Source organism: Ornithodoros turicata, chromosome 4, assembly GCF_037126465.1.
Source record: "Ornithodoros turicata isolate Travis chromosome 4, ASM3712646v1, whole genome shotgun sequence".
In the NCBI taxonomy this organism is placed as follows: domain Eukaryota; kingdom Metazoa; phylum Arthropoda; class Arachnida; order Ixodida; family Argasidae; genus Ornithodoros; species Ornithodoros turicata.
This window is the reverse complement of record NC_088204.1, coordinates 64,422,533-64,436,217: the sequence shown is the minus strand read 5'-3', so window position 1 is coordinate 64,436,217 and position 13,685 is coordinate 64,422,533. Positions and strand designations below refer to the sequence as shown.

At 45.0% G+C, this 13,685-nt stretch overlaps 1 protein-coding gene across 2 annotated transcripts in view; it reads right to left on the bottom strand.

Moving 5' to 3' along the window:
* Positions 1-13,685, bottom strand: part of LOC135391686 (SUN domain-containing protein 2-like) — a 36,228-nt gene that overhangs the window by 4,439 nt on the left and 18,104 nt on the right. The window contains exons 10-17 of one of the 2 annotated variants that reach the window (XM_064622025.1): positions 11,853-12,095; positions 10,149-10,220; positions 10,027-10,082; positions 7,296-7,401; positions 6,864-7,227; positions 6,269-6,384; positions 5,758-5,925; positions 827-919 (exon numbers count right to left, since the gene is read on the bottom strand). In XM_064622025.1, coding sequence (XP_064478095.1) covers positions 827-919; positions 5,758-5,925; positions 6,269-6,384; positions 6,864-7,227; positions 7,296-7,401; positions 10,027-10,082; positions 10,149-10,220; positions 11,853-12,095 — 1,218 coding nt within the window. Of the gene's footprint in view, positions 1-826; positions 920-3,823; positions 5,357-5,757; positions 5,926-6,268; positions 6,385-6,863; positions 7,228-7,295; positions 7,402-10,026; positions 10,083-10,148; positions 10,221-11,852; positions 12,096-13,685 lie in introns of those variants that run through there. The other variant, XM_064622026.1, reaches the window with a different exon arrangement.

Sequence of the window (13,685 nt, the reverse complement as noted above, 5' to 3'; positions counted from 1 at the left end):
TCTACAGGTTTTCTATAAAAAGGCTAGGACAGCAGCATGGATGCTGTTTCGTAGGTAGGTCGCACCGTAGATCGACACTTCTCTTGAAATTCATTCGTCATCACATCATGGTATGCATTACTCACAGCCCACCACATCACGTCCCATCGTCATTAACACATCACTCGACAACATCTCTGAGCTTGTCAGCATCATGACCCGTCATTCAACATCAACTCACAGCCCATCAACATTGTAACCCATCATAAGGACTTCACTGAACTTCAACATCATATCACGTGTACGCACTGAAGAAAGAAAGAGAGAGAGAGAAAAGAAAGAGTGATAAAGCAAATAAATAAATATTCTCCATGACGTGATGGTGAATGATGTCTACGAAGGTCTTCATGGGGCAGGGTGCACGGCCAGGCGGACATGAGCACTAATTCCCTGAGTCATCCCACAAGAAACAATCCAATCACGTGGCTGGACTACCGCTGATTTTGTTGATTTTGTTTTTACTACTCGGTATATTAAAGAAATGAATGCTTACGAAGTACTTTCACCAAAAGCGGTGGTATTCTCATATTAGGTGGCGCTAAACATCGGTGGTTACTTTCGACGTGAGGTGCTTTTGATGAGTTCCTCACACAAAACGGCTAAAGCTATTTTAGAGCAGAAATCATCAGGGTGGTCATAAAGGATGCCTTGAAAACGATCATGAAATTATCTTTAGGTGTCTTCTTTACCATGCTATAGGCTTAAATATCAATGGCAAAGAGTTAGGCAAGCTGGTGATTGTGGTAATCCATTACTGAAACCCTGAGAAACCCTGAAACCATCTCACCTGAACTGCAAAATACTGCAGCGGGTCGCCATCGATGTTGTAGATGTATTTTCCCAGCACCTTGCCTTGGTAGTCCTTATCAGACTCCAGACCCTTCAAAATGTAACAAAAATCCTATGTCATACCATACTGTAGTTTATGCTTGTTCATACAACACACAGGGTGTTATTTTTTTATCTTATTTTTTTCTGACAGATTTTTTAATAAAAAGGTTAACGTGTACTTCGTTTTCGCACGTGGGTTATACGGCCAGGCGGACATCCTGTAGGACAGCATATGCAACTACTCGACGATTAGTTAGCTAAAATTCATTAATTAACTTGTCAATTACAGTCATGTCTCGCTTATCTCGAGTTCAGATATCCGGAAAACTCGTTATCCGTACTACATTATTGGGAACAAACCTGCTACTATTGGATTTTGTCTCTGCTATCCAGAATTCGTTATCCGTATCCGGACAGCAAGTACGGGGAGCAATCCCTTCCAGGACCTCGGTCATTCCAATTCGCGTATCGGGAAAAGTGGCAACGTCCTCTGTCCCTGGCATGTGCGGTGTTCGCATTATTCCGGAAAAGGGTAGCATCTCAGCGCGGCATTCTGTACTCTGTTTGACTCCCCTTTCTTTAGAAGTCACTCCCTTTTTTTGTGTGCTGGTACACGGTAGAGATGGTACACGATAAGCGGAAGAGGTGCCCTGTACCAACGCCACCTAGATAGTGAAAGCCTGCTTACTCGTCGACGCGACGTAACTACTAAGAGTCAGCCAATCAGGATCTTGTTTTCAACGGTGGTAGCCAATCACGAGCGTGCTTTCAGAGGTCGTAGCCACGGAGACGAACCACCGTCGTCTGCGTGTAGTGATTGAAAGTCCCCGCGCACTAAATGGGGAATCTTTGAAATAAAGCGCAAAACGGTCACCTATCTTTCTCAAGACTGACTTTCGGGAAAGCGTGTTGCACTTTTTGTCGACAGATTCAGGTTCGCAGAGTCGAAGTTAGCTGCAATCATTTGCGAGTTCTTTCAATTCACAGAACGGCGAATCGTAGTAGCGGACGCATTCTGGCTTTATATGTCTACATAGCGAAGGAGGGAGAGGATGCAATTAGCGGGACTTCTGTATCTAGGTGACTCCTGTACCCACTGGGGGCAAGAAATCTACATGTGAATGTCAATGCCCAGGCAATCCGAAAAAACAGCGCCTTGTCTTTAGGCCTATGCCAAGGGCATTTACAAAAAGACAAAAACATGTGCGCGGGACCAAATTTCTTTGACATTACCCTTCTTTGAACAGCAGGGTGACCCAGTGGGTGCCGTGGTTGTCACCAAAATTATGTCACACGCGCGCCTACTAATTTCAAGCAGCTCACTTTGCATTAATTTTCGAAGTAAGTATCTTTCCCTTGTTTCCTTTTCTGGAGCTTTGCTGGAGACATATGAAGAGGTCTCCCAAATTTTTCCACTTTCCCTGAAAGTTTGCTTGGTTCGGTTATCTGGAAATTCGTTATCCGGATGAAAAGGGACGACTCCCGAGGTGCCCGGATAATCGAGACTGTAGACTGTAGACATGACTGTAGATGTTTTCTGGGATATGCGAGATGGCAGAATTGGACAGCCAGTCATTATTCGAATCCACCGTCCTTATTAGACACCCTGTGGTGCGAACATACTTTGTGGTTTCGCTATGCAAATGAGCCAGAACTACAACTACGCACTTTTCAAGTGCAGAAACGGAGCGACCTTCGCCTTATCTGAGTCGGAGAGCAGTCTATCTGGCCAACAGATTAGTGCCTACTATAATGACCTACATTGCTCAAAGGTACGTGGCCCTCTCACGTGTAAAGATGCAAAGCCCTGGGAAAAAAATTGAAATTTGGGGGAGAAAAAAACATTTATTTCGTTTTTTTTTCTTGTCTCCAGAAAAATAGCCAAAAATTTCCAGGCGACAAAATTAAAAAATGAAAATTTTCGTGCCTTTGATACATTCCGACCCGCCAAAAGTGCCTGAGGTGCCTCTAATCCGCCAAGAACCACCAACATAGAGCTACATCTGGCTGCTCCAAGCGATCGCCATTGCGTTTGCATAATGTCGGAGTTCTGGTCGGACTGGACAGGTTGTTCCAACTACCTATCGCTGAGTGGACTGCTCTGCATTTATGACTAGAGGGTGAACACTACTAGGGTTTCTAGCTCACTGTATGCTGTGGCTTGGCCGGCGATGCTTCAACTCAGCAGTAACCCCATTTGTTTCCATTTTCTCCCAATTTTTTTTTTTTTTTTTGCAAAAAAAGAAAACGAAGAAAAACGTTTTTTTTTCGAGCTATTCAAAATTTCCGGAAATTTTGCATCTCTACTCACGTGCATTGCCTTTCGCTCTTTCTGCACTGTAGTTCTGGTTTCAGCTCATTTGCATATAGCAAAATTTGGTAATTTCTATCTCAAAGTATGTTTGCTTCTCATGGTGTTTAACGACTTTTTTCCTTTTTTAATTTCGTGTTAGCGCTGCGAAGCAACTGTGGCTATGAGCAGCGTACAGACATGGACAGATGGAGATAGGCCAGCAGGAAGGAGTGTGGGATTAGGGGGGTGTTAGTATGTATCCTGGGCTGACTTCAGGGAGAACTGTGCCGACATTCGTCTGGAAAGTTTTCGGAAAACCCAGGGAAAACCTCAGACAGCACAGCAGGTGCTGGGATCCAAACCTGCGTCACCTCCCAGTCTCTGCGTGGAAAGGGACCGTCCTAATCACTATGCCACGGCAGCTGGTGTGTGTTTAATAAGGACGACGGATTCGAATACTGACTGGCTCCAATTCTGTTATCTCGCATTTCACAAAAGACGTCTAATTAATAAGTTAATTAATGAATTTTTATCTAATTAGTCGTCCAGTGGTGGCATACGCTATCCAACAGGATGTCCACCTGGCCGTATAACGCACCTGCAAAAATGAAATTCACGTTGCTCTAATAGCCTTTTTATTAAAACAATCAGCCCTGATAAAAAAAAGAAAAATGATACACCCTGTACAGTATTATCACCATAATAGAGCACTAAAAGCTATTTGTGTTTTACCCTAAAATGCAAACTCTATTTGTGCAGTACTTGTTATAATTGGCCACAAAAGGTCTTAATATCCTCTTTTACGTCAAAATGCCTGCACGGCTTGAGGTTTCCTTTGTATTTGCACACGCGTATGATGAAACAAATCTGTGCAACTAAAAGTGTCACATTCATTTAATTATCATCAAAGACTCACTCAACAAACCCATTTCAAACGACACTGTTGCATCATCTCTTGCTATTTAACAAACCTGTTTTGAGCATGCGTTATCCCCACGTCAAAATGCTGCACAACGGTGAAGATAAGCACAGACAAGAATGATAAGAAATGAAGGGGGTGACAATAAGCAATAAAAGATCTCTGCCCAACGGTGAAGGACATCCAAAACTGATAAGCTTGTGATTTCACGAGTGGAAAGTCTAGCCATGTCACATGAGCTTTGGAAAGGTCTTAGTATGTATGAATGCTGATGGAATGGCGTATAACATGTGCCAGCTGGTTGAGAAGCTCCACGCCGAAAATGCCAGAGCGTGCAACACGAAAAACGTGACAACACAGACAACAGAGTTTGTCAGCACCTTAAGTAGCAACTCAAAAAAGGGCCATGACTCTATTCAGTATAAATGACCGAAGACACATCTCGCGTGCATAACTCGACAGGCTTTGCAACTTCATCTTGAAAACCCGGTCACGGAGCAAAAACAGTCGGAAAGTAAGTGCAGTGATGCAGTAGCCGCAGCATTCTAGTAACATGGCGCCACCTCTACAACATTTGACCTGCAGTACCAGTACGGTAACACTGCCTGCCTTCCTACGCGTCAATAGGCAAACCAAACGAAACACAAAAACTTCCCCTAACACCTCAAAGCGGAAACATAAGCAAGTGCATGAGAGGAAGTGGCTTGTGTTACGCAGAGGCTCCTAGTTAGGGGTTTGCGAATATTCGAGTTCTCGAATTAGAATCGAATATCAAACGCTCGATCTATTCGATTCGCGAATCGAATTTTCGAATTCGAGTTTTCGAATATTCGACTATTCCACGAATATAAATGACACAACCCGAAAGAGGGCTTACCTGATACTTCCGTGCATCAGGTGAAGCCTGCTTTACGAAACTGCCCTTGCCGCAGGACCAACACAGGCGGGACGGTGTTTAGTTTGAGACAACGTTATCCAAAGTTAGTTGTGTAGACATCGTCCGTGGAAGGGGTGGCGCCCCTCCCACATGCAGTTTAGTGGTGCTGACGAGGGACTTTGATTTGATGTTTGTGAGGTTGCCATTAAAAAGTTAGGACTCTTAAATAATGACTACAGCCCACGAATGTCCTTTACGTCTAAAATTTCAGTAGTGCAACTTCCTAGGTTGCCTAGGTAGCCTCCCGTTGTGGTGCAGACTGGTTTTGTATACACTTGGCTTCAGTATACCGTCACAGTGTCACAGAACATACCGGTCGCTGCCTCCTCCGTAACCCCTGTATAAAGAGTGCTTGTAATTTTATGGCAAGTACAAGTTCCAATACAATAATGGCACTAATTAGCTCGTAATAATGGAATAAAAAGCATGTGGCAACAGCAATTTCCCAGACATAACCAAGATGACTCATTTTACTGTCATTTTTTTTATGTTGCTCGGCACAGTTAGAGCACGTCAGCCGGTAGGAGAGGCCTCTGCATGTTGCCTCCAGGCCGTTGCTCGGAAGAGGGCGGTAAGCCGGTATTTCTTTTGCGCCTGTGCATTGCAGTGAGGATGACAATTTCAGTTCTACCCGGAGCCCATGACTGGTGTACCAGAACTCTGTATTGTTTCATACTTTTCGTGTGCCCACACTCTGACCTCTTTTCAGTAATTCCATCTCCGCGGCCCCATACTTACCAGTATTGTGAACTCCCTCGGTGCACTGTCAAGATTGCCACCAATGGCAAGAGACCTCGGGATGTGTTCCACGGTAAAACCAGTGGGGCGGATGGTCATGGCCAGCTGAAGCACAAGGTTGCCCTGCGAACCTCGGAACGCCCAGCACTCGCCTGGACTCACTCCGGGCTATGGGACGGAAAACATTACGTTACATTCAGGGCTCTGAGAATAGTCATTAAAAAGCCAAAGCAAATACCGTGGAGCCCATATATAACGACGACTCCCATATTACAATCAACTTGCCCACTGAAGTGCATGCACACAAGACAGATATAACCATCGCCGTGAACACGCTTGCTTGCATATGGAGATAAAAATTCAAAACTACGTGTGTAGCTATTCAAATCAGTCTGGTTCCGAAGTGACATTCCTTTGATTCGGCATTTGAATCGTATACATAGTTACATATGCTACAGTATTTGAAAAATCCAGACACCCTCGCAGCCCTAATCAAGACATTAAGACATACCTGGATGGCCTCACGAGGTGTTCGAGTCATTGTCCATACGGGGATTCCAAAGACCTGATAGTGCGCGGTGCCACGGCCGTATGTTTCTGTGCAACGTGTATTTACCACACTGCCACCTGTCAGGAAGTAAGCAAGACTGCCTTCTTAACATTTCCGGAGGCCTATACCACCTGTAAGCTTCGTCTGTATGAAAGAGTGCGCAGTTTCATAGCGGCCTAAAGTTTACAATATTTGCTTGGCTGCCTTCTAACAATTTCAAAGCTCAGTATGCACTTTTGCTGCACTTGTGCCACTAAATATGCCTTCAAGAGGTGATTGCAAAGCACCCAACAACCCCAGAACAGCTCAAGAGAACGGCAGAATAGGGTGTTGATAATGCATAGATCTTTAACTTTCAGTAATTTACTGAAACAAGTCAGGAAGCTTTTTTACACAATCTTTTAGCACTCAATACATCGTTGACGAATATCTCTGCATCAACTGTACCAGCAGTATTTTTATGGAGTAGAATATATAGTGCACTTTTTTTTGGGTATCCCCTCTATGATACAATCAGAGCACAGAAAGGTACTGCATGCCAAGAGGCCAGGCTTACCTGCGCTCTCCAGCGCATAATCAGGCATTGCAGTCTTATCAGCGTCATACAGCATCAGTGCTTCCCTGACGACGCTCTTCACGTCAATGTTGCCGACACCTCCGCCTTCTGGACAATCCCTAGTGCCAGTGAGACTTCCAACTTGCGAACGAACATTGGCGACCGCCACTTTTGTCTCGCTGGCCAGTCTACTAGCCTCCTGCGATGCTATGTCTGCTTGTTGAGACTTTGCAGCTGCGGCGGCCACTTGGTGACGTAGGTCGTCGAGGGCGACGCTCAGGCGAGAGTCACGCGTCGACAGCTCACCAAGAATCCACTGGTGGAAAGCAGTTTCCGAAGTCAGGGCAGACGGCTGGTTCAGTACCTGCACAATTATATCGTAAGACCTCGGTGAGGCAAAGGTTACACCGTCAAAGTCAGAAAAAAACTTGCCTCTAAAACTGCTGCTGCTATTTTGGCATCGAGGTTATAAAGCACCTCCTTGTTGTCGCGGCAGCATTTTTTCAGCGTGTCACCTACCAACCGTAACTCGGCGTTGCTGAAAGAGAAATAAGTCAAATTATTGTTACCGCAGTGTTAGAAGACAAGCAATAGTCATCTGTTCCTGTCAGCTGCTGCGAACCGAATGCCTGTGGGCAGTCTCATGGGCCGTGACAGTCAGCTGTTCTTTATTGACAAAAACAAATGTGACACACGCGATGATGCTGACTTTAGTATCGGCTGGCGCGAATCCTAGCAATTATTTCACAATGTCACTGCAATCTAAAAAGGAGAGGACGGGTAACAGACGATGCCTCGTGGTACATTTCTAGGGACATCTTTTCTTAAATGGTACAGTGTACTGAAAAAAAAAAAAGAAAAAAAAACGTAATTCCTGTAAGCAGTTTCGATTTTGATAATGTCCCCCGAATATCCATGGATATTTGTGACCACTTGGAATGCAGCAGCCCCGTAGCGGTAGTGGTGCTGAGATAAGTGTGCACACACTTTCAATTTCACAAAAGTATCCGAACGTTGCCTGCTCATCCGAAGTGTGCAGATGGAATGGAACACAGAGCAGATAGGCTGGCAGCTGCTCCTCGATCGCTAGCGTACTGTCTTGTAGAGCACAGTGCAAATGTGTAGATTGGTAGGACAGACAATATAATTAGGGCCTGACTTTTCAGGGTTATAACCGATTATGCCCGATATTTACTTCTCGATTCCTATCGGGAAAAACGGGGTTTAACCCGGTATTTCTCCGAAAAGTGCTAGACCAGGGGAATCCAAAGTCATCACACCTAGCACACAACGTTGGAAACTGTGCTGTAAATGCATAAATATGCTCATACAAACTGTCAAAACAGAGACCCTGCTGCCTCTTAAATGCATAGACTAAATATTTATACCCTGTGTCTACTGGTGTGTCATGTGTATTATGTCGAGTAAGCCAAAGCTTTATGCATGATCCAACCCGATTCAACCAGAATTAGGTTGAATCAAGTTCAGTTCAGCCCGATTGCACACGAATTATTGAAGCAAAATATAACCCAATATTTACTCCCAATTTTGCTGGGAAATATAACCCAAAAAAGTCAGGCCTTAAACATAATGCATCCACAGTGCACAGCATTGAGACATGATGTGACGTTTAATAAATGTGACAACACGAGGAGGTCAAACAATTTCAGTGCCAATGTGACAGAACCAGCAAACAGCAGCGTTCCACGAGTAACAATCCAGTTTAACCAAAAAAATGAATACAGTCAGGCCCACTTATTACCATCTTCAACATAAAGAAAGCTACGACACTGAGATCAAATTGTTGATTCCTGTCAGCTCACCCACTGAAGCAGATGTAAAAATTTCGATATAACAATTGTGTGCTTGGTCATGTAGGGCATGATTTTTTTCATGTTAAATTTTTCAGCATCATCAGGTGGTAAATATCGGCTTATATTTACCACCCATTTTATTTCAATAATTCAGGTGTAATCCAGTTGAACTGAACCTCATTCAACCCAATTCTGGTTGAACGAGTTTGAATCAGGTCTACATCTTCCGTTTACTCTGCATAATACACGACACTCCAGTAGACACAGAGTATCAATAGAGGGTGAAGTTTTAGGGTTTAACCCGATTCTTCCCCGAATTTGCACCCCAAATTGAAAGTTGCCTCCTTAGGGTGAAACCTGATTTTTACCTATCAAATTACCCTCACTGAGAAATCTGTAGGACTGCACACTAACTTCTTTGGCAGAAAATGCAGTTACACCACCGTTTGTACCAAACAAGTACAGTTAGTTTGAGTCACTGGTCTCAATTTATCCTCGAATACGGCATACTGGAAGTTTTTCCATCCGAATTTGCATAAATTTAAAGCACATGTTTATTTAGCTGATTTTTACCACCCAAATTTGGAAAAAGTATTTCCCAAGAACTTCAGGCTTCCTTCTTATAATCATCCTATAAAATTCCTGTAAACTCTGTACATGGTGAAACATCTTTCAGCAGGTATAAAATGATCGCGAGTGACAGACCTTAGTCTTTGTCAGAGAAGTCAAGATATCATGTATGTAATGCTGAGCCACAACAGTGCTTTCAATCTGTAATTTTGTAAAATATTTTGGTCCCCACATTATCCAAGAAAATAAAGTGTTTCCCATTTCAAGCAGCCGCTGACCGCTTGCCGTGGAAAATCGCGGAATTTACTAGTCGGTGCCGCAGAATTTTGAATTTGCCGCAGGAGAAAACCAGGGGCCTTGACCACGGTGCACAAATTAAACACGGCTTCGCCGTCCATTAACAGGAGTATGCGCGACTCTTGCTTGGCCTCGTTCCCATGTTGACGGACGACAAAGCCGTTGGTTAGATTGGTGCGGCATGGCAGAAGCCTTGTGGCAGACGAAATAACGGTAGCTACACTCCTGTCTAAGCCTCGTTCAGCCGTTGGTTACATTGGTGCGCCATGCCTGAAGCCTTGCGACACGCTAAACAATAATAACGCTGCACGATCTATTAGGCGAGAGTAGAGGCTTGGGAAGTGCCTGCCCTTCGCTTCCTCCTATTGGCCGGCATCCAGGAGGCACACGCAAGAATAGTCAAAACAAAACAAAATGCAACAACACAATAGTATACACGAAACCTCGAGTGCCTCACACACAATATGCAGAATTATACTTACGCTGTGCCGAGCTCTTCCACCTTAGTCTTCAGTTGATCAACATCTGCTGCGACATCCTTTAGCCAGAAGGAGGAAAGGATCAACTACTAACAAATCCTGCTCAAGGTTTGCTCAACACATACTCTATTGCGTTCCTCCGCGCTGTCCAGCTTGCCCTTGAGTGTGTCTTCAACCTGTGCGCTCATTTGCTCCACCTTGAGGGGAAAGAAAAATTGTCAAGTTCAAAAGGGAAGCCACAACAGAGACTCCATCCCCTGACAACAAGAAAGTCAAAGTTTGTAACAGGGCAAGAAGCACAATCCGCACATCCCTCTTCTTCCTTCATCGTATCAGTCGAATAAGTCATAAGATTCCCAGGTATCGCAATGGCCCATTGCAAGCACAGTGACAATTTGCACTCCCCGCCAATGAGTGGGCCCCTTGTGACAAGGTGATGGTGATGCGATAAAGAACAAAAATAGGGATGTCAGTCGGACAGGCTAACCCAGGACGCCTAAACACGGTGAACACGAACTGTGAACGGGAGTGATGGAGCGCAACGTGCAGTTCAAAAGGTTGAAACGAGTAAGTGCAAATGTCAAACAAATCACTGAGGCATCACCACGATCTACTAGATTACAACAACCATGTCATAATCGGCAAACCCTACGAGGAGCCCGTCTGCACGATCCGCTACTCATTGACCCGCGAGATCTACATCATGATTGGACAATGGAAATTTGAATTTTAAACACGCAGAGCGTGCACCTTGTTTATCTATGCAGTTGAACCTCGATGTAACGAACTTCAGTATAACGAAATTCTCGATGTAACAAAGTATTGCATTTCTCTCAAATCCGTTTCCATAGGACCCCCGTGTATTGGAGACTTTGATATAACGAAGTCTGTTTGCAGCAATTTCAATTTAACAAAACTGCACCGAAGAATATGCACCGCGCCAGCGGCCAGAAAACGCGGAGCAACGAGATCAACGTGCCGCAGTGCAATCTAGGAGAGGACTGGAGAGACTGTAGCTCCATGTATGCGGGCGAAGGCGTAAGGGGGCATGTGTGGAGAGCACACGTGGTACGCGTCACGTGGCATCTCTCTCTTTTTCCCGTTGTCACCCTTGCCGCGATGGGAAAGCCCGGTAAACAGAAAGTGCTTTCGTTGGCGGACAAGCAAACTATCTTGGACACGATAGAGAAAGGGGAAAGGAAGGAGGACGTTGTTAACAGATATAGCATACACTCCAGAGTTCGCTCTCGACGATCTAGAACATGAAGGACTGTATTCGTGCTGCATTAAAAGGACAAACGAATCCATCGTGAACGAAGTCATCGGAAGCCCTCCAGCACATGATGAGGAAGAGTAGCAAGCCATTTGACTTTGGCTGACCACTCTCAGCCCTTATCAAAAAGAAGCAGCAGCTAACGCGGTGGAAGATGTGTGCGCGGTTCCGAGCGCCCGCGACGTGCTCATGACACCGACGCTAGTTAAACATAAAGTACAAACGAAGCTTGCGGACTACTTCGACAAAAAAATAAACATCTTATAAGTGTCTACTCACGTCCAGGGCTAAATTTCTGCATGCTAGGTGACCATATTGCATGTAACGAAATTTCAGTTTAATGAAGTAAATCGCGGATTTTATCAACTTAGTTATATCGAGGTTTAACTGTATTATGTACCTTCTTTTACACAATGTCACAGAGGGGTGGTTATGAACTATGCGAGTAAGTACAGTGAGTTCAACAAGGACCCCCCCCTCTCTCCACATTTCAAACACTGCCCTTATAAACAACTCTGCCAGCAGTCCTGCCTGCCAAAAGCTGCCACTGTCTCACCTGATCACGTGACACAAAGTTCTTGCCAGATTCCCACTTCCGTAGCTGTTCTGCAACAATTGCGCGCACAACATTCCTCAGCTCTTCGTCTCCTAACTGGCCTTGCGGGAGCGTCGCTTCCTCCGTATGTGCTGCCATTTTCGGAGCCACGTCATCCGTGGAATGCCACGACGGCAGGGAAAGGGACGGTGCACGAAATAAGGATGAAATCCCAATCAGGGAGCTCCCCAAAGTACTTGAGGCCTACAATGGAGCAAAATCATGACTTCCCTTCCGTAATGGAAATTTTTTGTAGCGCATCACGTTTTAGAGTTTAACCCTTTAAAACCCCTTTGTACCTGATCTGCACCAACATCAATTTGAGTAGAACCTGACAGTCAGACTCACCAAAGCTCAAGCTCATACATGCACTGTAGGGGACACGGCTGTCTAAAATCAGCACTCCGTGGTCAGCACTGATCTCAAGTCCCCAGGTGTTGCAAGACTATTTCTTTCGAGTAATAAACACGCGCAGCACGAAGTCCACCTTCAAATACAATATTGGCACAACACCATGAAGCGCAACAGAGGTATAATATGGAACGGCAAAGCACAGACAGGCAATTTTAGCTAACCGTGTCACCAACATTACCAGTGAACACTAAATACTGTATTAGCTAGATGCTAACCCGGCTCCAAATGTAATGAGCAGGTATGCATAACACCTAAAACACTAGAAACTAACTCCCTGTTGACTGTACTGCACGAATCATGCACACACGTCTCTGAGACACCCAAAGCACACGACAACACTCGATTCACAATTTTTTTTCAATCACCCTGCGCGTAAAACATGGTGAAACTGTTTTTGTGGCATTACTAAAGACCTGCGATGTCCATCGGCACAAAGCTGAATGGCATGGAACTGGTCTGCTACAGCAAGCTCCATTACGTCTCTATGTATGCCTATATATATACTATCTATGTATGCCGTTAACCAGTTCAACTGAGCACTGTTGCACAATGTCTAGAATACAGGATGTTAAAGTCCGGCGCGAAGCCTGCCCACTGCCAGGTCACGCTAGTGTTCATGGTAAAGCACTGCACTGGCCTGAATTTACCTGCCCGACCTGACCCGTAACCACAGAGTCTTAGCCGGACCCTAGCCCGGCTCAGCCCCGATGCTACGGAGGCTTAGACGACCCAGCCAAAACAACTTTGAAACCCGATTTCGGGCTGCAGGTCGGGCCGGTTCTCGGGTTAGCCCAGCCCTCTGCAGTCATTGAGCTTGCTCACTTGTCCCACATGCACGAAGCAATGACACAACAATTGAAAACGTGACATATTAGTGATCGCATTGTAGTTGGGAATGAAGTGGTGATGTGGTGCCCATGGACAATGATTGATTGATTGATTGATCTTATTTAAAGTGCCCACAAACAGCCGTGGCCTTTAGTGTGGTGTACGAAACACAGTACATACTCTATATACGACGGGGAACTACACATGCATAATGCTGGCTAATTAAAGAATCCGGGAAAACTAAATTAAGAGAAAGGTATACTATCGAAATGTCGCACAATCAGAACCATAGTCATTATACACTTTTGAGTAACCGAGACAAAGGAGAAGCAACGTCATGATGATATGACCCTGTTGCCACGAGCTGCCGCTCCGACCCGTCAGTTCTACCGGTACCATCCTAAGTGAGCCATAAACATCTGCCCGCTGGGACATTCCATCACCGCCGGTCGGGACTCATGTAGAGGAAGACCATCTCCTCTTCAGAGTCTACTGCGATGTGGTCAGCCATCTTTTGCTTCTCTCTTACCATCTTTGGACATGATTGGAGCT